At 42.6% G+C, this 24,385-nt stretch overlaps 1 protein-coding gene across 1 annotated transcript in view; it reads left to right on the plus strand.

Moving 5' to 3' along the window:
* MID1 (midline 1) overlaps positions 1-24,385 on the plus strand; it is a 271,493-nt gene that overhangs the window by 105,631 nt on the left and 141,477 nt on the right. The window contains exon 3 of the mRNA XM_083362722.1: positions 734-829. Coding sequence (XP_083218848.1) covers positions 734-829 — 96 coding nt within the window. The remainder of the gene's footprint in view (positions 1-733; positions 830-24,385) is intronic.

Below are 24,385 nucleotides of genomic sequence, written 5' to 3' on the forward strand. Positions count from 1 at the left end.
CTTCTACTCTGAATTGAGAGTAGCCCTGATGTGAGAAAGCCAGGATGGTAAGCTCCAAGTATATATGGAATGTATATATTGTATTCATTGTATTATTGTATTTACATTTGTATTCATAGTATATATATTTATCATCATCATTTTAGCCATTTTATATTCACTCCAGGATAAAGGCCTCTTCCACATATTTCCAATCAATACAGTCCTGAGCTTTCTTTTGCCAATTAGGCCCGAAATACTTGCTGAAATCGTCGATCCATCTTGTTTTAGGTCTCTTTCATGGACGCTTTTTATCAAGTGGGATCCACTCTGTGACTGCTTTGGTCCACCTGCTGTTAGTTCTTCTTGCTATGTGACCAGCCCATTTCCATTTCAATTCTTTTTCTCTCTTAAGATATACTTTTATTTGTTCTCTAATCTATGTGCAGGTCTTTCTAGCTTGTCTTGTAATGCCAAGCATGTTATTTTCTTTCTGCCACTCTTAACTTTTGTATCTTTTGTCAGGTTAGTATTCATGTTTCACTGGCATACGTTAATACACACACACACACACACACACACACACACACACACACACACACATTTGCAGGGAAATCATCTTCCTTCTTAGCAATGAACAAATGTTTGAAGACCGATTTATTTTAATTTCTCAAATAATTTTATTTACATGTACTGTTTTTATTTTATATATAATGCTAAGTACTATACCAACTCTTCTTTTTTTTTAATACAGCAAAATTTAGAAAGTAATCTTACCAGCCTTATCAAAAGAAACACTGAACTGGAAACACTTTTGGCTAAATTAATTCAAACTTGTCAACATGTAGAGGTAAGTAATAATTTCAGTGATATTTAATTCACAATTCTTTCTGAATATGTGACATTCTGTTTTACAGACTTTTAAAATAATCATAATATTACAGTTTGAAAACATATGTATTTATTTATTTTATATATGCACCTATTAGTTGTTGTTTGACTCTTGGTGACTTTATAGGCAAGTATATAGGCAAATGTGTAGACCAAATAGATAATTTAGTATCTTCTTATACAACAGTCAAGTAAATGTCATGGAGAGTTCACTACTGGAAAAATATATAATTTTGTATTGAATAAAATAACATTTGTTTATTGTTAACACATAATTTTTAAAACAAAAATCAATAAAAGACAAAATATTTCCAATAATTAAAGGCAGCTTATATAAAAACCATCTTAATGTATGTATACAATTCATTTAATGGTTAAATTATAAAATAAAGAAAAAAAAGAATTCCTGTGTTTTTTTTAAAATGTATTGCTCTACCAGTAAAAAAATAGACTGATTAATAATTTTATTTTAGTATATTGTTTTAGTTATATTTTCTGGTGGTTTCTTTGAAGTCTGGGAGGAATAAAGTTTGAATGAACAATTAGTAATATGAAATACAGATTGCTTTCTGCAATGAACAAGCTGTAAGGGAATTCATACACGATGACAGTGAGCCCAAGAAATTTCACAAGATCCTGGCATGAACTAACGGTGTGCTGTAAAATATCCTCCATAATTCTTTGTGGCACATAGTGGCTCTTTAACAGATAGATTAATGTGGACAGGATTTCCTGGAAATAAAAACAAATTGACCTTCACAATTAAAATGCATTATTTCCATTTTTAACTTTAGCTATATTTTCTAAAGTGTCATATTTATTTATTTAATTGGTTTTATATACCGCCCTATTCCCAAAGGACTCAGGGCAGTTTACAGAGCAAAGTTAAAAAACAATATAAGTTAAAATAGAGTTAAAATAAAATTAAATAACAATTAATAGCCCCAAAAGTTAAAAATTTAAAACCCCTCGGTCCAGGCCAGATAAATCAAATAACCAGGTTTTTAGGTCCTGGCGAACAAAGGTCGGGGGCAGTCCAGAGATCCACAGGCAGATCATTCCATAGGGCAGGCACACCCACAGAGAACGCCCTTCCCCTGGGGATCACCCGCCGGCACTCACTGACCAGCGGCACCCTAAGGAGTGCACAAGAGGATGGGAAATTGATGCTGGCAGCAGGTGTTCCCTAAAATAATCTGGACCCATGCCATTTAGGGCTTTATAGGTCATCACCAGCACCTTGAATCTCACCTAGAGGGCAACCGGAAGCCAATGCAGCTCGCGGCGACGAGGTGTTACACGGGAGTATCGAGAGACTCCCATCACAACTCGCGCGGCTGCATTCTGCAACAGCTGAAGCCTCTGAGTGATCCTCAAGGGCAGCCCCATGTGGAGAGCATTGCAGTAGTCTAACCGGGAGGTCACGAGCACATGAGTGACTGTGCGTAGGGCATCTCGGTCCAGATAGGGCTGCAACTGGTGCACCAGGTGGACCTGGGCAAAAGCCCCCCTGGCCTCTATTTACTGTGATAGTCATATCAAAAAAGTAAATTCAATTGCTAATATAGTATTACTATTTATTTATTTGTTTGCTGCTCATCTCACTACAAGTTTATATTTAACTCAAGAAAAAAATCTAGTGTTAATATTTTATTAATTTCCATAAAATAATCAGTTGGTTAATTAAGACATACTGTAATTTTCTGTTAGGAGCCCTGGTGGTGCAATGATTAGAATGCAGTATTGCTGTGCTGTCCCACTCCCTCAGACACACGCACATACAGCAAGAGTTCTACAGGTGTTTATTCAGACTCCCTCCCACACATGTCATCAGAAAGCACCCTCATTATGCAGGTTTAGGTTCCAAGCTCAGCACAGGAAGAGCCAGTGGGAACCGAGCCCAAGGAACAAAGATGAAGTCCAGGAAAGCAGTCCATGAGCCAAATGGGTCATGCTACACAGCACAAGCACACAAGACATGGAACTCGGCATGTTGCTCCAGCAACGCTCAACTCCTTGGGGTGGGATTAAATAGATGATGCCGGTGTAGCCCTTCACAAGAGGCAAGGTTGCCTCCTCGCAATTAGTCTAGCCAACCAATGTTGTACATGTCTTCTCTCTGCCCTATGTGTCCTTGGATAGGGAGGAAGTATAGACCCATCCTCCTCCTTTAAACTTGTGTCCAGAGTGGGGTCCAGTGGCAGATCCATGACAATTGCAGGGTAATTCTCCCCACAGTCTGGAGTTTGATCCTGATGGAGCTTGAGGTTGACTCAGCCTTCCATTTTTCTGAGGTCAGTAAATTGAAGATCCAGATTGTTGGGGAAAATATGCTGACTTTGTAAACTGCTTAGAAAGGGCTGTAAAGCACTGTGAAGTGGTATATAAGTCTAAGTGGTATTGCTATATTGTAATTTTATTATAAAAGTAAATATGGAATAATTATTTTTAATTTACATTTTAATCAACTTATCATCTCAAAAATAACAGATACTGATTTATAAGTGAGCCTAATATTGAATTATAATAAAGGACTCATAATTTAATGTGTGTGCCCTAATGCATATTTTTCTAATTTATTAAGAAGCATAGTCATGGCTACATTTATATATACTGTGTAGCAAACAAACACAGTAATACCATAAGAAAAATGGAGGCACTCCATACTTCCAAATGTGTGACTATTGACAGTTTCAGGACTTGATCTGGAAGATGCCCAGATTGGAGAAAGCTGGTCAGTGACCATTCATAGTTAAAGTAGGCTTCCTGAGCTGCTTTTGGCCACAATGCAGTACATCACTAAACAGTGTTATGTGCAAATTAACAAACTCAGTTCTGTGATCTTAATTAACCTATTCATGGCTGCTGCCTGTAACTGACAAGACTTTAATTAGTTTCATACTTTCAGTTTTTGTTTGTCCTCTGAGTGGCTTTGAACTTGGAGGAAGGAGCACATTAGGCAAGGAGTCATCCTGTTACATTTCTTTTGAAGTGTATTTCTCATTGGGTGCTTGCTTACTTTCTTGTAATCCCTTCTTCTCTAATAAATGAAAATACAAACAATTCTCTTCTTGCTCATTATCCCATAGGTGAGACAATCATTCCAAAGGGTGGCAGAGTGCAGTAAAAGTACTATAATCAGTGCTTTTTTCTAAAAAGGGGGGGCAGAACTCAGAGGTGCTGTCAATGGGAGCGATGCCGGTGTCTTGCTACAGTGTCGCTGCCTGTCCTTTGCACCCCCGCCCCTGCTGCTTGGAGCCACATGCCGCGGGGATTCCCATCACCACAGCCGCCATGGGGATTCCCATCACCACAGTAGCCACACCGCGGCCTGTGCTGAGCCCCCACCTGGAGCTGCTCCAAATCTCGACCCGGACCTGTGTTCCTTGTGGCAGTAGTCTCCGGTGCCAAACAGCTGATGGTTTCCGGCACCGGCACTCATTCACTTACTGCCCTGTCGCTTCCAAATACAGTAAGTGAGTGAGCGAGCAAGTGGTGTTTAGAAGCATTTGGAAGCGATGGGGCAGTAAGTGAGTGAGTGAATGAGCAAATGGCATTTGGAAGCGATGGGGCAGTAAGTGAGCAAGTGAGCAAGAGGCCTTTGAAAGAGATGGAGTGAGTGGGGGAAGAGACTGAACGAGGTGCCTTTGATGGAGGAGTGTGTGAGAGTGACTGGAGGCTTTTGTGAGCAAAGTGTGAGTGAGTGGGGGGGGGTCTTTTGCAAGTGAAGGGTGATAGAAAAAGGGAAAAGTGAGGGGGAGAAGGGAAAAAGAAAAGCCACTGACTTCTGACTTCCTCTGTTACAGGAGTAGAAGGAAGCATTAACATTGAACCTCAACTTTTTGCTTTTCTATATTATAAACTAGCCATTTCTATAACAATAAATGAATCTAACCAATGAAACCCAAAATACTCCCCCCTTTTTTTAGTCATCAAGTTTTTGACCCCTTGTTAAGCACTGGTGGTGCTTGAATATTGTCATATCCTAAAAGTGGTACAATTTCTGAAAAGGTTGAAAAGCCCTGATGTAAATGCAGCCTAAATTGTTTATTGCCATCCTATTTGCAAATAATATCTTACTTACTTAGTTGAGATGGTGTAGTTGGGCAGCAGGGAGAGGCGCAAAATTCCTGCCTTCGCTGCAGACAACTTGCCTGTGCAACATTTGCCAGCCGGGTCTTTTGGTACTCTCAGCATCAATTCCTATTGGCTTTCAAAAGCCAATAGGCCAGGCGTAGGCAACCTTGGCTCTTTTATGACTCATGGACTTCAACTCCCAGAAGATGTTACATAACATAACATCAACTGGAAGATGTTAAACTGTCCTTCTGTTTAATTTAATTTAATTTAATTTATTAATATTTCTATACCGCCCTTCTCCCGAAGGACTCAGGGCGGTGTACAGGGCAAGAATAAAACACAGAAATTACAAAAGATAAAAAGTAATTAAATACATGCCCAATTAAAAATACAGTTAATACATACTAAAAACCCCAATAAAAATAAAAACCCCACCAATCCCCCCTCAGGCCAGGCCAGCTTGCTCGAACAAGTATGTTTTTAGATCGCGGCGAAAGGAGCGAAGATCGGGTGCCGTCCGGAGCTCAACCAGTAACTGGTTCCATAGCTCCGGGGCGCCCACAGAGAAGGATCTCCCCCTGGGGGCCACCAGTCGACATTCTCTGACCGGTGGCATCCTGAGGAGGCCCTCTCTGTGGGAACGCACAGGGCGGAGGGAAGTAGACGCCGGCAGCAGGTGTTCCCTAAGGTACTCCGGACCCCTGCCATGTAGGGCTTTAAACACCATTACTAGTACCTTGAATCTCACCCGGAAGACAACTGGCAACCAATGTAGCTCACGGAGCAGAGGTGTGACATGGGAGTATCGGGAGACTCCCAACACAACTCTCGCGGCTGCATTCTGTACCAGTTGGAGCCTCCGGGTGGTCCTCAAGGGAAGCCCCATGTAGAGAGCGTTGCAGTCTAGTCTAGACGAGAGGTCACGAGCGCGTGAGTGACCATGCATAAATCATCCCGGCTTAGATAGGGCCGCAACTGGCGCACCAGGCGAACCTGGGCGAAAGCCCCCCTAGTCACAGCCACCATGTGATCTTCCAAGGTGAGCCGTGAATCTAGGAGGACTCCCAAGTTGCGAGCCCTATCTACGGGGGGTAATAATTCACCCCCCATAGAAAGAGATGGAATATCCGAATAGACCTGGGATGAAGGTATGCAAAGCCACTCGGTCTTGTCGGGGTTGAGTTGAAGTCTGTTCCTCCCCATCCAGACCCGAACCGCCTCCAGGCAGTGGGACATCACGTTGAGGGCATCACTGGGGTGGTTTGGGGTCGAAAGAAAAAGCTGGGTATCATCATACTGATGATACCCAACTCCAAAGCCACGAATGATCTCACCCAGCGGTTTCATGTAGATGTTGAACAGGAGAGGCAAGAGGACCGACCCCTGAGGAACTCCACAAACGAGAGACCTCACGGTCGACCTCTGCCCTCCTGTCAACACCGACTGCGAGCGTCCCTGGAGATAGGAGGAGAACCACTGAAGAACTGTGCCTCCCACTCCCAATCCCCTGAGACGCCGCAGCAGGATACCATGGTCAATGGTATCGAAAGCCACTGAGAGGTCTAATAGGACTAGAACAGAGGAATGACCCCTGTCCCGAGCCCTCCAGAGATCATTCACCAGCGCGACCAATGCCGTCTCCGTGCTGTGCCCAGGCCTGAAACCCGATTGGTACGAGTCTAGATAATCCGCTTCATCCAGGACCAGAGGGAGCTGATGCGCCACCACACTCTCAACAACCTTCGCAAGAAAGCGAAGGTTGGAGACCGGACGAAAGTTGTTCAATACAGCTGGGTCCAGGGCAGGCTTCTTGAGGAGAGGCCTCACCACCGCCTCTTTCAAGATGGCAGGGAAGCTACCCTCACTCAAAGAAGCTGATATAACTGCCTGGAACCAGCTGCGTGTCCTCTCCCGGGCTGCATAAACCAGCCAGGAAGGGCACGGGTCCAATAAACATGTGGTGGAGCTCAGCCTCCCCATAATCCTGTCCACTTCCTCCGGAGTCACAGAATCAAACTCCTCCCAGATGATATCCGCCCGTGTCCTGATCGTCAGACTCTACCCAGTCAGAGTCCAGACCGGTCGGAATCCGAGCGATTTTGTCCGACAGATAATGGTTAAACTCCTCGGCACAACCCTGCAAGGGTTCCTCCCTCACCTCTTGATTAAGGAGGGAGCGAGTCACCCTAAACAGGGCGGCCAGGCGATTATCTGCGGACGTGATAAGGGTAGCGAAGTGATTAGACCTCGCCACCCTTATCGCAGCGAGATAAGACCTAATGTAGGTTCTTAGTCGCAATTGGTCGGATTCAGATCGGCTGGACTTCCAACCGCTCTCTAGGCCCCGTCTCCGATGCTTCATCTCCCGGAGCTCCGTGGAAAACCATGGAGCTCGGCGGGATCTGTCAGGGGCCGCAAGGGTACAACTCGGTCAAGAGCCTCAGTGGCTGCCCTTTCCCAGGCTTCCACTAAGGCATCTGCCGAGCTGTGAGTGGGGGAGGCAGGTGGGGACCCCAGCGCTGCCTGGAACCTCTCGGGATCCATTAAGCGTCTGGGGCGGTACCATCTAACTGGTTCCACACACCCACGGCGGGGGGTATCAAAACGGAAGACCAGCCGCAGGAGATGATGATCGGTCCATGACAGGGGCATAATAATGTTTGTTTCCTTCCCAAAAATTGTGTTCATGAGTCCTCTCTAAGCTCTGCTGATCAGCTTGTCCTGGATTGTTTTGCTGCAAAACGGAATAGTTTGCAAGTTGCAGTTGAGACAGCCCATCTCATTTTAGTTATATCACATATAATTGAAGATTGTAATTAGTTGCTTGTGCACATTCAGCAAGTGTGATGTATTTGTGCTGGCATTTCTAGGCCCCTTTCCAACCACACCAGAAAAATTTGTAACAAACATTGGAATTCTCAAGGCCATGTTTGGTATTTCCCAGCAATCTGTTACTGGAAGGAAAAAGCAATCCCTGCTGCATTACTGATCCCAGAGAAGCATTTGCATGTATGCAGGTATCCTTAGGGTGCCATAGTTATGGATGAGAAATATTGGTTGCAAAGCTGGCATTTCTGGATGTAATACAGATATTTTGGACTTATTTTTGTTTCTTTGCATGTTTGATATTTTTAAAAAGGCGTATGCTACTGACTACGCTTATGCACATATGTAACATCTTTTGCTAGGATACATGACCACTGCTTTTCCAGAATGTGAAAAATGAAAGATTGTGACTAAACAAAATTTTAATGTACAGATAATACCACCAGAAATTATTTTAGCCTTTTTAATAAATGTTGTTATTGATGTTAAGCTCACCATGGAAAACATCATATATTGTTATGTATATACTAGGTTAATTATTTAAAGACTGAAGTGCAACATAACTAGATTCTAAATAAACTATTTTTCAAAACACACAACAGTCCAAACAGTAAAAGTAAAGTCCAAATTAAGAATATTTCATTCTTAAGAATTGTTTAATTTAAAGTGGTTTAGTTGTAATAGAGTATGTACAAAAGATACTATTTTTTCTAGCATCAGCTAAATTAGACATATTACATTGAGAAAAATGTTTCTCATTTCTTTCCTGTTACCTTTATTGATTTCATTGCAGAGATGTTAACATAGGAAATAGATTATTTTGTTATCTAATTTTACCTTCCAAAAGACAGAAGCAGATGAAAAATGTGAGGTTCTTTCCTGTTGGCTTTTTTGAATTAGCTATTTTAGATTCTAAAAGTTTAGTTCCTAAAGGAGTAACCTTGTAAATAATTTTAATGTCCTCCTCTAGTGCAGGGTAGGCAACCTTGGCTCTTTTATGACTCAAGGACTTCAACTCAGAATTCCTGAGGCAGCATGGCTCAGCTTGGAAACCTCTCTCTTTCCCCTTAGCATGGCTAGCTCAGGATTTCTGGGAGTTGAAGTCCATGAGTCATAAAAAGAGCCAAAATTGCCTATCACTGCAATAGGCTTTTGAAAGCCAATAGAGGGAGCTTTTTTTTTTTTGCAAAAAAAAAGGTGCTGGAACGCTGTTCTGAGCGTTCTATGAGAGAAAAAGCCATGACTATAAGATTTGTCCTTTTACCCAGCTTCCTCATGACTTGAGTTCCCCAAATCTTCCTTACCATTTAAGCTTGCCTAGCTGTTTGGAATTATGGCCTTCTGATGTTGTAAAGCAAAAGAAAGCTGAAATAAAATCAGAAGCACAATCACAGTTACACATGATTTTCCACATAGCAGCTGCATAATTTAGCAACTGAGTTGTCAATCCCAATTGTGATTGCTAAACAACTAAAGAGCCATGGTGGCTCAGTGGTTAGAATGCAGACTAACTTTGGCCACAATCAGGAGTTCAATCTTGGCTGATCTCATCCTTCAGAAGTCAGTAAAGAGAGGACCCAGATTGTTTGGGGAAAATATGCTGAGATTTGTAAACTGCTCAAAGTTCTGTAAAGCACTATGAAGTGGTATATAAGTCTAAGTGCTATTGCTATAGTAGTATTACTAAACAAGGACTACCTGGGAAACAAAGCCTGGAAGAACTTTTGAGAACTCTCCTACTTCGCCCAAGCAAAGTTGGAGCAGGGATCAAACTTTGGAATAGTTTTAGGTCAGTGGTGACGAACCTATGGCATGGGTGCCAGAGGCAGCACTCAGAGCTCTCTCTGTTGGCACACTCACCATCGCCACCAGCAGCAGGTCCATCAGGCCACCCCTGCCACCCAGAGCAGCAGCTCCGCCCAGCACAGAGGAGGCGAAGCAGCTGACTAGCTAGCTCGAGTAGAGGTGGCAGAGCAGAGGTCACCAACCATTGTCGATTGGTGGACTGGAAGAAAAGGGAGGGGGAAGCATTTTACATGCGTGCATGCGTGCACAGGGCCACAAGCATGCATACACTACAAATGGGACAGGGCTAGTGCCTGCATGATACTCACTAGCCCTGCCCTGTTCTTGTGTGGTGCAGCCCCTTGTATCTGCACCCTGCGGCATGGCAGCGGCCATTTTTGCACCTTGCAGCACAGTGGCCCATTTTTGCGCCCCCAGTTTTTGCATGCCAGAGGCAGCACTCAGAAGCACCTACCTGCCTCCCCCCCCCTGAAGGGACCATAATGTTCATGCAGCCCTGGCACTTTGCAATAAATAAGTGGGTTTTGGATTGCCGTTAGGGCACTCAGTCTCTAAAAGGTTTGCCATCACTGTTTTAGGTGATAGATAAAACCATGGCTTACCTAGAAAAATAATGACTAAATGGTTTTTTAAAAATGGGACAGGGATCACACAAATACTGTATATAATGGGTCATAATCACAGTATCACAGAGTTTGAGTACCCCTGTGTTACATCATCAGTCTTCATCAAATGCAATACTTATGAACTTGAAATTATAATTATAAATTATGCATTTATGAACTTATGTTTAGAGTTTTTATGTGTGTATTATGATACCTTGGAACAGTGATATTCACTTGTGGATTGGATTTCAGCCATTTTCTTTTCTTACTTCTAAAAGAACTATTTTCCTTTTTGTAATGGCTAATATTTTATAAACTACATATAAAGAAGCTTCATTTTTAATTTGATCCTACACTCAGTAATTCTTCTACAGGAAAGATGCAACTGCCATCTTGTAAGCAGATGTGTTATTTCTCTTCAATCTTAATTTTTTAAAATGTTCTCTCTTGCCAAAGGATAACAGCTGCATAGCTCATAAAACATTTCATACCATTCCTCTTTAAAATCATAATAAACTAGTTAAATTCACCTTTTTTAAGTATTACTGTTATCTGAGAAATCTGTGGATATATATATATATATATATGTATGTATGTATGTATGTATGTATATGTATATGTGTATATATATATATATGTATATGTATATATATATATGTGTGTGTGTGTGTGTGTGTACACACACACACACACACACACACACACACACACACACACACACACACACACACACACACACATATATATATATATATATATATATATATATATATATATATATATATATATATATATATATGTTTTCTGAGGTTTTCACGGGTGTTTGTATGTGGATCTTTGGTCATTCGGGTTTTTTCCCACATAGAGTTGAAGGTGTAAGAGCAACGTTTCGACGAAATTCCATCCGTCATCATCAGGCTGGTGGCTTCAGCTTCCTTCTTCTGGGAGAAGCATGTGGTACTGGTTGTTTGTTCCTCTTTTTTAAACTGCCAGACGGGGTGTGTTCTGTGGGTGGAGGTGTGCTCTGATTGGGTGGGGGATTAGGTGTGTTCTGATTGGGTGGGAGTGTGTTTTGAATGGGGTGTGTGTTCTGATTGGGTGGGGGTGTGTTTTGAGTGGATGGGCTGGTCTCAGCTGCCAGCCTTAGACCTGAGCTGTTGAGTTGTGCTGCTTTTGTTCGGCTTCGTGTTTGTGGTGGTGCCATGTTTTTATCGTCGGTGTCAGTTTGCTTATTGTGTGGTTTGGAGGGGTTTAACGTGGATGATGTTGCAGCTGTAGTTAGGTTTCTGTTTTGTGGTTGTGCGTCGTTATCATTGTGGGTTTGGATTTGCTTTTTGAATGGTTGTGTGGTGGTGATGTCATGTGATGTTATCATGAGTTTGGGTCTGGTATCATTCTTGGTGGTTGGGACTCGTCTGTCAATCAAGGCGGGTTTCCAAATGGCTGGTAGGCGAGAGGTATCATCTCGTTTGTTCATGCTGTGGGGGCGTTTTTCTATCTCAATGGCTTCTCTGATTATTCTGTTGTTAAAATGTTCAATTTTTGCGATAGTTTTGTTTTTTTTAAATCAATTTCATGTCCCGTGGCTTCAAAGTGTTGGAACAGGGATGAAGTTTGTTCTCCCTTTCTGAGTGAGTTCCTGTGCTCTTCAATGCGTGTACTTATTCTTCTGTTGGTCTGTCCGATGTATGTGGTGGGGCAGGTGGTGCATGGGATTTCGTATACTCCTTGGTTTTCTAACCCAATTATGTCTTTGGGGTTTCTTAGGATGGTGGATATTTTTCTGTCTGTGTAGAATGCTGTTTTGATGTTGTGTTTTTGGAGGATCTTGCTGATTCTGTCTGTGGTCCCTTTTAAGTATGGGAGGAGGGCTTTGCCATTTTCTTGTTCTCTGTCTTGGGTTTTTGTGGGTGTCTCTCTTCGGATTAAATTGGTAATCATGTTTCTTTGGAATCCATTAGCTTTTAGTACATTAGTGAGAGTGTGTAGTTCGGTTTTTAGGTGTTGTTCGTCAGCTAGGTGTTTTGTTCTGGAGATGAGTGTCTTGGCTACGGAGTTGATCTGTGCTGGGTGGTGGTGTGAGAGTGCGTTCAGATAGCGGTTTGTGTGTGTTTTTTTATGGTAGATAGTGTGTCCTAGGGAGCCGTTGGATTTCTTGTAGACTAAGACATCAAGGAAGGGAAGTTGATTGTTAGCTTCTGTTTCCATGGTGAATTGTATTTTGGGGTGTAGGCTATTGAGGTGTATGAGGAAGTCATTCGGTTTTTCTTTGCCGTGTGGCCAGATTACGAAGGTGTCATCTACATATCTGAGCCAGAGTTTGGGTTTGTGGTTGGATTTTTCTAGAGCGAGGGTTTCAAAGTGTTCCATGTAGAGGTTTGCGATGACAGGTGAAAGGGGTGATCCCATGGGTGCTCCTTCCACCTCTACAAAATCTAGCCAAATTTCTTGCCAAACAACTACAGCCTTACACAAATTCCATCACCTCACACGTACAAAACTCATTCCAATTCATAGAGATCATAAGTAAACTAAACTTACAGCCCTGTGACCTACTTGTGAGCTTCGATGTCGTATCCCTCTTCACCCAAGTGCCAATTAAAGAAGCCTTGACAGCTATCCTAAATAAATACAACTCCCCAAAACACATCCTAGATCTGACCAACCACTGCCTATCAAACACATACTTCATCTACAATGGACAAAGATACAAACAAATGGAAGGAGCACATACATACACACACAATTCACTAGCTAGAGCATAATATTTACTTGAAGAGAGGTCCTTTAGTGTCAAGGCCCACTTCAAAACCTCATCCCAAGAAAGCAGGACTCTTGGAACAGTTTCTTTCTAAAAGAAACTTTTATTAGGAGAAGCTGATAGCAGGCTTGATAGGTAGGATCTGAGGGTTTCCCACTCAGATCAATAGCATAACCCCACCCCAATAGTTCATCTGGTCAATTTGAATGGGCCAATCCCCAAGAGTTAAGTCCGCTGTGGGAAAGGAGCTGATAACAGGGTCCTTTCCCATGCTTGTGAAGATGTTGTTGGGTCTTCGCACCTTCTCTTCCGCAGCGAGAGATAAACCAGTTGGTCAGATGCACATTCCTTTCTCACTCCAAGGTGACATTAAGTGAGACACTGTTCAAAGAGTAAGTATGTAGGAACAGCGGAAAAGATACATTGTAGCAAAGCAGAATAACATATCCCAGAGCATTTTCCCCTCCCCCTCAGGAAAATGGCAGAACCCTCAGAAAGAAATGAATTAGGAAAGAAATTATATAGATCCCCCGGTCCCCAGGGAAAGAATGGGTTCTAACATCTAGGCCATTTATATCTACAATAAATTAGCAAATGTGACCACATCCACAGCTGGCCAAATTATGGTTTGTGAAGTATTGTGTTCTCATTTGAGGCATTAAAATTTAGTTTGTATTTGGACTTGACATACCCAAACCAAGGAATGGTGATCTTATTTATATCAGTGAGAAACCAAAATATTAAACTAGAATAAAGAAGAAAGGAAAAAGAAAAGAAACGTGTTACTAAGACATTTCTCCCTGTCTTCTTAATTGATGAAATCCGATGATGGTGTTAGTGTGCTTTTTATATAATGACAGCAAACAATTATTAATGGTTTACTAGGTTTCTATGGGGAGAACACCGTGATGGCCTACAGTAATTTCCAAGGGGTAATATATTTCAAATTCTTTGTCATATCAATTAGAGCCTTCCTGCAGTTGAATGATATATGAATTATGAAAATAATTACCTAAAACTATTTGCACTGACATATTCACAGTAATCATTATAATCATGTCTTAATTAATTTTTTTTAAATTTCTAGGGTCACAGGGCCTTTATCGAGTTTGTCCAGAGTATAGCCTAGGCAATTGAATGTTATTGGTACCTGGCTATTTTTCCCAAATTTTCACTTATTTATGCCTATGAAAATTACTCCTAGATAGCTGGAGTTTTCTTTGGCTTGGACGGATAGAGCTGGCTGGAATTCCAGTAAATTTTAGGGTCGGTTTATCTCCAATTCAGCCATTACAACATCAAATAGTAGCTCGGGGGCGGTGGAAGGGCTCCTGAGTCAAGATCTATTTCAAACCAGTAATACTCTTTTCAAAAAAAATGCAAGAATTTGCAAATATGGATTGTAATATTATATATTAAAATATATTATATATATTTATATTCTAAACATAAATATATTAAAGCATTGTTCAATTCATATATTTTCTCAAGATTTTACATGTGCTCTTGGGTTACTGTGTATATATTTTAACCATTTAGAATTTCAAAATGATTGGTGTATATGTTTACACATCTCTAATATTTATTTTCTGTAAGAAAGAAAAGTAAAGAAGAGTAGATTTCAATGCATCTAAGATAGGCTCCCATTCAGCCTATCTAAGAAACTTTGAATGAATGAAACAGCACTAACATTAATATAAACAGCTTAGAGTAAAAACTTTGATTTGATGGGTACATATTGCTTTATGTTATTACAGATTAGAAACAAAACACAGGACAGCTACCCTTTTATTAGAAAAAGACTTAGGTAGCTATAAGAGCCGATGCAAAATTAGTATTTTTGCATAATTGGTATTTCTGATGTTCAGAAGTAAGTGTGTAGATATTGTTTCATATTCTTTTCAAACATTATATCAAATACATGACCCTCCTTATATTTAATCCACCCTCTCCTTATAGCTCTTCAAACTGTGCACCAAGAAAGAAGCTGAGCTGAACCTCTAAACTTTAAAAATATCACCTTGGTATCAAATTAACCTAATAGTGTTATCTCTCGGATCATTAGCCACTGCTTTTGGGTAGTGAGAAACTTGTGCAGCAAAAATTCAAAACTGAGCTATTTTTTGCAAGAAGCTCTGTTTTCTTACAGGAGGGAACTTGATTTCTTTTCTTCCTTGGTTTTAAAGCTATTGGCCAGTTCTTCCCTTTTGAGCATTGCAGGAGCCATTGAAGTAAGCTTGTATTTTTCATGAAGAGCACAAACCAGTTACATCTACTAGGTTATCTGAGCTAAGATCAGGGATCGTCTCTTAGTCATTTGCTAAAGGACTGATAGAAATATGGACACCATCTCCTTTTCCTATATTGTGTCTGTTGGTCCAGCAAGGGGGAGAGAATGTTTTGAAATGTGTTAGGCATTTATGAAAATCCTGCATTATTTAGTCAAGAGAATGAAATTGTTTTAGTCTGTTGCACAGAACATAATAGAAATACAGCTGTGGAAAAATCAGGAACAATTAGCCAGAGAGAATGGGGAGGAAACTTGTTTTCCTGGACTGTAGCTGATTTAAAAGCCACAATTTTAGCCAATGTTTCCTAACAAATCATGGAATCATGTACAAATATCATTCTTAGATTATACAGCACCAGAAAAGCATTTTTTTCTCTAGATCTTGAAACTCAGATGTGCTCATTCTATTTATAGTGGAAACACTTTTAACATAGTTATAGACATCTATTTTAACCTACCGTGTTTCTCCGAAAGTAATACCTGGTCTTATATTATTTTTGCTTCCAAAAGAGGCATTAGGTATTATTGTGGGGGGATGGCTTATATTTTTTTGTGACACCTGCCTCACCTCGCAGTGGCAGCACCAACAGCCTTGTCCAACAGGACCCCACATGCCTGCCAGCCCACTTCTGCTTTGGCCGCTCGTGGCAAGAGGCTGCACTGCACATCACGCTGTTGCCGCCACAATGAGGCGAGGCAGATGCAAGGGGGGTGGAGCTGCCCCATGCACCCTGCCCCTGCTTACTTCAGGGTCCCCTAGCCAGGCCATTCCTTGCTTGGCAATCTTCCCTCTCACTCCCCTCCCAAGCTCAGTCAGACCTTCCAACTTATCATGAGATCTTTTTCTTTTTTGAAAGAAGTTGGAAGGTCGAACTGAACTTTTCTTAGTCCCACAAACTCCATTTCCCTGCAGCAGAAGAGAAACCCACCAGAGCTGGAAGGCAGGTTAGTGAAATGATTTCAGGAAAAGAGAGGAGCTGGGTGGTGGTGCACCAAACTCTACAGCAGTGCTGGGAGGAGAAACGGCAGGAAATGGGGCTGCCATTTCCAGAACAGAGAAGGGAGACATGGGATGATGCAGGGCGGCAAGCAAGTGCTATTCTCTGCTCTGTATCTCTGTGCAGAGCTGCTGTCCTCCCCATTCTCCATTCTCTCCAGTGGCGGCGCAAGCCATGGGAGAGTTGGCAGAGGTGATATGCAGGTTCTGAGGTTTTGCTGGTAAAAAATACAGGAAACCAGAAGTTGCCGTCAAACTTTACGTTTTTATTCAGCTGAACAAAAAGACAGGCTCCTCTAAATGAGAGCAGCCCCAAAAGACAAGAAATCATTGTATTTATTCTTTCTGGTTACATAAGCAAGCCATCCAGCAAAGCTGACATGCATATGATAAAGATTTCACCCAGTAAGTCTGGCATACTGTAGATAAGAGAGCAGAAGTTAAAAAAATGTTCCCTTTTGGGTGTTTCCCAAAAGATATCATATGTTCTTGAGTGGGTTAGGACATTGGGTATTTTTCTTGCTGGCCTTTCATAACCCTGCATCCAGGACTTTGCAAGAGCCCAAACACACAGTACGGCCATCTGCACATTCACAATTGATATTTTTTATACTGTCCCCTAATTCTGGGTCAACATAATCCCCCCTTTCATACTTGGAGCAGTGCACAAATGTATGAACATGGGATAGGCTTCTGTAGTATGCGGGCCACATTGTTGAGGACAGGCAGAGGTGAATAGGGGCAAGCAGTGAATGACACAACAGGATACAAGAACAAGGACTACTACAAAGAGAGTACCAAGAATAATTCCCTAAACCATCCCCATACAATATCAGTAGAAATCTTCAGATTTTTAGGGTAATTCCTAATTCCTTCCTCCATGAGATGAATGATATCCTTGTGTTGGACAATATGAACAGAGGGAAAGATAATCCCTATGGTACATGTACCAAATCAGTAAGTTGGCAAAGACTTACAGGCAAACCGATCACAAAGGAACCACCAGTCCGAGTGGTTAGGAAGATAAATGCCTGGTTCGCCTTCCAACCCCTTAGGCATATAAGCTCTAACACCAGACATATAAGTCATGAGTCCCATTGCTGCAAACGAACTACAAAGAGCAGAGGGGACCTTCTTGTAGTCAAGGCCAAAGGTCTGATGACATGTATGCCAACCATCCCACATGCCATTACTGACCTTCCATGTGACTGTGCAAGGTGTATAGATCCTTAACTTATCTCTGGAAGAAGAACTTTCCTGCCCCAAAGACAGGAAGGGTCCAGCCCCTTGTTACATTGGCCATGCTGAACATGAAGGCTTCCAAGCCTGTAGTTTCCATGGCCAATCCATGGAATTTCTGGGAGTCTACCTCTGTGAAGATCTGACCTGGAAAGTTAATACAACCCAGGTGGCTAGAAAGGCGCAACAGAGGCTTCACTTTCTCAGGGTCTTGCAGAAGAACAGGGTAGAACAATGGCTAATGACCCTCTTTTACCGGTCTACTATAGAGAGCGTCCTCTCGTATGGTATTGTGGTTTGGTATGCTGGTCTGACAGCTGCAGATAGGAAAGTATTACAGAGGGTGGTGAGCACAGCACCAGACATTGTGGGCTGTCCCCTGACACCACTGGATGACATCGCCAGGGCTCGCTGCCTTGGAAGAGTGAGGAAAATTCTCAGGGATGACTCACACCCTGGACGGTATCTCTTTACTCTCCTACCATTGGGTAGGAGATATAGGAGTATAACCAGCTGCACCAACAGGCTGAAAAACAGCTTTTATCCATGGGCTGTTAGGCTTTTGAACGGGAAATAATTTTTTATAAACTTTATGCAGAATTGACTTGCGAGGCTGGTGTGTTGTGCAATTAGTTCACATGGTGTAATAAGATGGAGGGTTTGTTGTCACTGTGAGTTGGGGGTGGGGGCACGAAGGGAGGCTCAGCCAATCTCAATGTATACATGGTTGTACTTTGACAATAAAGGTTCATTCATATATACCAGTGGGGGATATAAGTGCGCAGATTCAGCAATCTGTTATGTTCAGAAGCTGAATCCATGCTTGCATATCCAGTATATAGGTGTTGGAGCCCCAAGTCCCCAAAGAGGGACTGGGAAATTGGGAACCACCTCCCATAATTGAACCTGACCATCACCCATAATCCCCCCCGCAAAAGAGAGCATGGATTGGGAAAGAAAAACAAGACAGAGTACTAAAAAAAGAAAGGATGAACAACCCAAACAAAAAACCAGATGTCAGCCCAGAGAGAGAGAAGTGACGCCCGCAATGTAAGTAAGCAGGAAGCCAGTGAGAGGAAATCACCTGTGTAGAAGCCCGGCAGGCACAGGTATCACAATGACCAAAATGTCCCGGCATACAGATCAGCGTTGGCCCTCAAACAGAAGCTTCAGCCCAAGGTCTTCCTCAGCAGCAGGGGCCACAGTCCAAGCAACTCGGTCCTCAGTGTCAGAAGGTGGTGAAGAAGATGAGCATGACCAATCCAAGCATGAAGTCCAACAATCTTGACCACCATGTAGGTAGTGAGAAGAACAAGGAAGGACCCTGTCCAGTAGTCAGCTAAAGGGCCAGAAGCAGTCCAGGACGTGACAAGAACCCAAACACCAAGAAGGAAATGATGGAGTGGATGATCCACCCCTGGATGATGGAGGGGTTGAACAGCTTAAGAAACGGAAGAAACATCATTAGCAAGAGAGTGTATACATCCTCTGAGGGCCTGGTCTCCAACAACAGGGAGGGAAGTGGATAAGGCAAATGAGAAAGAAAGGGCTGACCATACACCATCCCAAAGGGAAACAGGCCTCCCCATGTGTACTGAAGACTGGAGCCTATAGGACAGATGAAACCACCAAACAATACCCAGGGCCTGAATTTCTTGCTGGATAATGGCAGGGAAAGGCCTCATTCCCTCTAGAGAAAGCATTCACAAAAACTTGCAAGTAGCTAAAACCCCGCATCCATGGCAACTCAGTAAAATCAAATTCCTAAAAACTAGCAGGATCCTGGCCAGCCCCAAGCCTCCCCAAGGGGAACTTAATAATTTCCACAGGTCATTACATCCACAAATCACACATTGCCTGATCATTGTGAGGGCTCTGTTATAGATCCCAGGACAAATAAAGTCCATTATAAGAAACTTAGCCATGGCCTTGTAACCCCAATGAGTGCTGGCATGCAAGTTTTGTAAGAGGGCCCATAATGCATGTTTTGGGACTCCCCATCCTTCTCCAGCCTATGTCCACAATAAACAGCACCTAGTTTAGAAGCTCTGTGCCCATCCAGTGCATATATGTTGGAGACAGCACAGGCAAACATGGGGTTACAAGCGCACCCATATACCAAGGGGACAGCGGACCTCATGCGGCAGACTTTAAGGTGCGGTTGGCCAAGGTACTTCCTCTTCCATGTACAGTACCAACCCTAACATGGGCCCTCACATGCATGACAGCTATCTTATGTGGGAGCAAAACAACATCCAATAGCCTTAAAATGTCCTGTCCAAATTTAATAGGAGTGGTGATTGAAACACACTCCATCTATAATGCTCCATGTGCATGTATAACACAGATCTTCCAACAAATTTACTGTCTATAAATATATAAACAGCATTGTCTGATCTTTCAAGGCCTTTATCAAGGCAATGAGTTCAGCTTCCTGAGCTGAAGTACTTGCAGGGAGAGCTGCTGCTTCCACTATCTGGTCCAATGTGACCACAGCACAGCCAGCTAGCCTTTTTCCCTGCCTATGAAACTGCTGCCGTCTGTATACAGGTCCCTGTCCACTTCCTCCAATGGCGGGTCAGGTAGATCCAGCCAGCCAGAAAATACTTCTGTAATAGTTTATACACAATTATGATCACTATCCAGTTGGGGAAGAAAGGTCTCTGGACTGAACCTGCTACTGTGCCCTATATGAACTTGTGAGTTGTCAAGGAGTGCTATCTGATATTGTTCCAGTCAGGAGGCTGTAAGCCAATGGCCCCCCTTGGATGCTAACAACCCCTGGATTGAATGGGGTAATTCCACTGTGATAGGAGCCCCAAAGGTTAATTGTTCAGCAGCCCCAAAAGAAGAATGGTACTGCAGCCACCCAAAGGCATGCTGGCCATCCTTGAGCAACAGGATTCAATTGTTTGGAAAATAAGCTACAGGGTGAGAACAAGTACCAAGGGTTTGAGTAAGGACCCCAGCAGCCACCCCTTTACTTTCAGCCACATACAAGGGGAATGGTTAAGTGACATCAGGAATGCCAAGGGCTGAAGCATTGACTAAAGCAGTTTGAATGTTATCAAACGCCACCTGACAATCCTTGGTCCACGCAAAGGGTTCTTTATCTGTGCCTGTAGTGGCCTGATATAGGGGCTTAGCCATTAGAGCAAAGATGGTGGCTTGTAATGTAACAAGCAAATACATCTTAAAAGAGCATAGGGCAGTCTGAAAGGGAAAGAAAGATGAGTAAGGCCAATACCACCCATAAGGCATTCCAAAGGGTTGAGTATTGCAGCTGACACAGAAGGGCCATCGGCCCCAAAGACCTGAAACATTTGCCAGGGTCTCCAAGGGGCTTATATAATACTGAATGTGATGCTCCTGCACCAACAAAAAGGGGTATTGTTCTTCTCTTACTTTGACTTGGATCAGGGGTGAAAAGGAAGAATCATCCATAAAGGCAGGAAGATAAAGCCCCCAGCCCCTCACCCCCACTTTCTATCCGGAGCATGGTTGAGGAACAGTTAAGAAGGGAACATAAAAGATATTCCCAGCTCCAGTGGCCAAATGTCATGCATATACAACACCGGTCCTGTCCCAGGGCAAAAGACCACAGTAGGTGGTCTGGGAGTGCCTGGAATCTGGGTGTCATCATCCCATTTCTCTCTTAAGGGGACCCTACCACTCCTCGCCATCCTCTTCTGCAAGTCCCACTTCTTCCCCCATCCACTAGGGCAGGGCTTGGTGGGCAGGGAACCTTGGCCCTCTTGTGACTCGTGGACCTCGGCTCCCAGAATCCCTGAGCCAGCATGTATGAAAAATAGAAAACCTAGCCCCAGAAACCAACTATTACAATACGAAAGGCTGCTGCAACCCCCCCCCTTCTCTCAGGAAAGTCAAGCCAAAAAATAAAAGCACCAGGGAAGAGGTGTTTTTTTTCCCCTCTCTCCACTCTCTCTTCCTCCCCCACCCGGCACAGTTAACAGTCCCGGGCTGACAGCCAAGAAACCTGAAGGAAAATATAAGTGTTAACCATGAACAAATCAACAGAAAGCTGACAGGTCTGCCCCACACACAGAGAAAAACCAACAACAGTATTAACCCCAAGCACACCAGGACCTATGACAAGACAGAGACAAAGACAAGACAAAAACTGCATCAACAAGTTATTCCCATCCCTGGGCGATAGGAGTTATCAATCCTACTGAAAGGGGGGGGGGGAAACCAAGCTAGGATATTAAGAATAACAAACTTCTTACAAACTTCTTATTTATCTTTAGCTTACTTTTTCCTCTTAAGTCTAAGTTACTCACTGACCCTTTGTTCTACAGCCAGAGCTTTCTTTTTTTGTCATAGAATACTTTTTTTGGATGGAAACTTGTAGAGTAGGCAAGGTGGGTCATGTGACGTATGTGAGTTCTAGCACCTTTTTGGGTTTTTTGTTTACAAAAAAAGCACTGTCTACAGCAAGGAAATGCACATCCACTTTTTTCCACATTTGCTGCTTTTTCTGCAGCTGCAGGAATTATATCCAGGGAAGAAATAAAATGCTTGGTCATGTTATTTGTCCTACAACTGACATGATGCATTCTGGAGTTTTGGGGGTGTATTCTCAAATATTGTAACTGATATTGTATCCAAAAAACGGTACAATGGGTGAAAAAGCTGAAAAGCTGTGCACCAGGGCACCTGTTACAGAGCCCAAGCCAGCAAAACAATACTGTGTTTTTTTTCACCCTCTTCAGCCATGGTTATCACTTCTGGCCATGTCATGTAGGCTTTATTCGCTCCTCCCAACAACTCATCTATCATGACCTGAAGTCCCCTCCACCTTCTGTAATTCACACTTAACATCTGGAGCACTCAAGGAAGTCACTGGGACTTTCAGCTGGCAACTGATGAACATCATAAATTATGCCCATATTTCCTCTTTAGGGAGGGCAATCTGCAATGCAGTGACAATAATATCTTGGAAACCTTTAAGTTGCAGATCAAGGACCCTCCTTCCTTTTAGTAACATTACCTACCAGATGTCACTCCTCTGTTGTTAAAAAGACATCCAGCATGGCTAGTGAGTGGATAGAACCAATTCAGAATATTTGTGTGGGGTGTCAGTGTAAGAACCCAATTGGTCCTCCCATGCATAAAGATCAGATATGGAGAAGGGAGTATGAACCAGGACCTCATCAGTGTCCCCCCTCCTAACAGCTACCTGCCCTGTGAGGGTGTAGATCCCCTCATGGGTGGTGGAGCAGAAGCTAAACCAGGAAAAGGTGGTGCCGTGAAAGGTCACCACAGCCCACAGTCTCTAAGCACCTGCTTATTCACATGTAAGGTCCAGAAAAACAAAAAAGTAAAACAGCATATGAAACGTGCTGATCATGATCCATTCCTCTTTAAGCACAGTCCCCATGGTTTCAAAATCTCCCAAATTTATGGATTCCCCTGCGGGCCAAACAGCGGGTATGTCCTGGTGACAGAGGGCATTGTACTTAATCAGAGTTCCAATTTCATATCCTGACGTGTTTTAAACTTACCAAAGTTCCTTATGACACAGTCAAGGGGGCTGAGGACAAATCCCTTCCTTTTATTCATTCTAACTGTCCTTTTATTCAGACTAACTGGTCTTTCTGGGCTGAGCCCATGTGTTCAAGTCACTCACACCACTTGCAAGGCCTGTTGGACCACAAAAGATCCACTGATCTTCTGGTAAGATCAGTATCACGCCTAGGCCTGTTCAACAGTGGGAAATATATATATATATATATATATATATATATATATATATATATATATATATATATATATATATATATATATATATACACATATACATATACATATACATATACATATATATATATATATATATATATATATATATATATACACATATATACATATATATATATACATATACATATACATATACATATATATATATATATATATATATATATATATATATATAGAGAGAGAGAGAGAGAGAGAGAGAGAGAGAGAGAGAGAGAGAGAGAGAGAGAGAGAGCAACCACAAACCTCAAACCACACACCACTCACAACCTGTTGGAGCACGAGAGTACAAGATTAACACCCTTGTTTTCTAGGTGCCCACAGAACCCCCCAAAAGAGGGGGGGCCTAGGTGCGGCTGGCCTTAATCCTTCCGCCCAGCTCTGGTCAACAGTGGGAAATAATTCAAGGAAACAGACACATGTTTACACATACACACACACTCCCCAAGCAAGCCAGTGCAACAAAGTAATGTATATCTGTGTGTCCTACTTATCTTCAGCCCGCCTGAGTAAGCAGGAACCAAATAAAAGGCAACCAAAAAGAAGAAGAAAAACTGGTTCCTGTTAAAACCACAATGAAGAGTCAAGAAGGGGGGAACCTCCAGGAAATCCCAGAGCATGCTCGGTGCCTTCCCCTTTCCTGAGCCTCCCTAGGACCAACCAAGCACCTCTCCTGCCTGGCTCGCCAAAAATGATAAGCAGGTTCTGAGATTTTGCTGGTGAAAAATACAGGAAACCAGAAGTTGCCATCAAACTTTACGTTTTTATTCAGCTGAGCAAAAAGACAGGCTCCTCTAAATGAGAGCAGCCCCGAAAGACAAGAAATCCTTGTATTTATTCTTTCTGGTTACATAAGCAAGCCATCCAGCAAAGCTGACATGCATATGATAAAGATTTCACCCAGTAAGTCTGGCATACTGTAGATAAGAGAGCAGAAGTTAAAAAAATGTTCCCTTTTGGGTGTTTCCCAAAAGATATCATATGTTCTTGGGTGGGTTAGGACATTGGGTATTTTCCTACTGGCCTTTCATGACCCTGCATCCAGGACTTTGCAAGAGCACAAAGACAGTAGGGCCATCTGCACATTCACAATTGATATTTCCTATACTGTCCCCTAATTCCGGGTCAAC

Source organism: Vipera ursinii (assembly GCF_947247035.1).
Source record: "Vipera ursinii genome assembly, chromosome: 4".
Classification (NCBI taxonomy): domain Eukaryota; kingdom Metazoa; phylum Chordata; class Lepidosauria; order Squamata; family Viperidae; genus Vipera; species Vipera ursinii.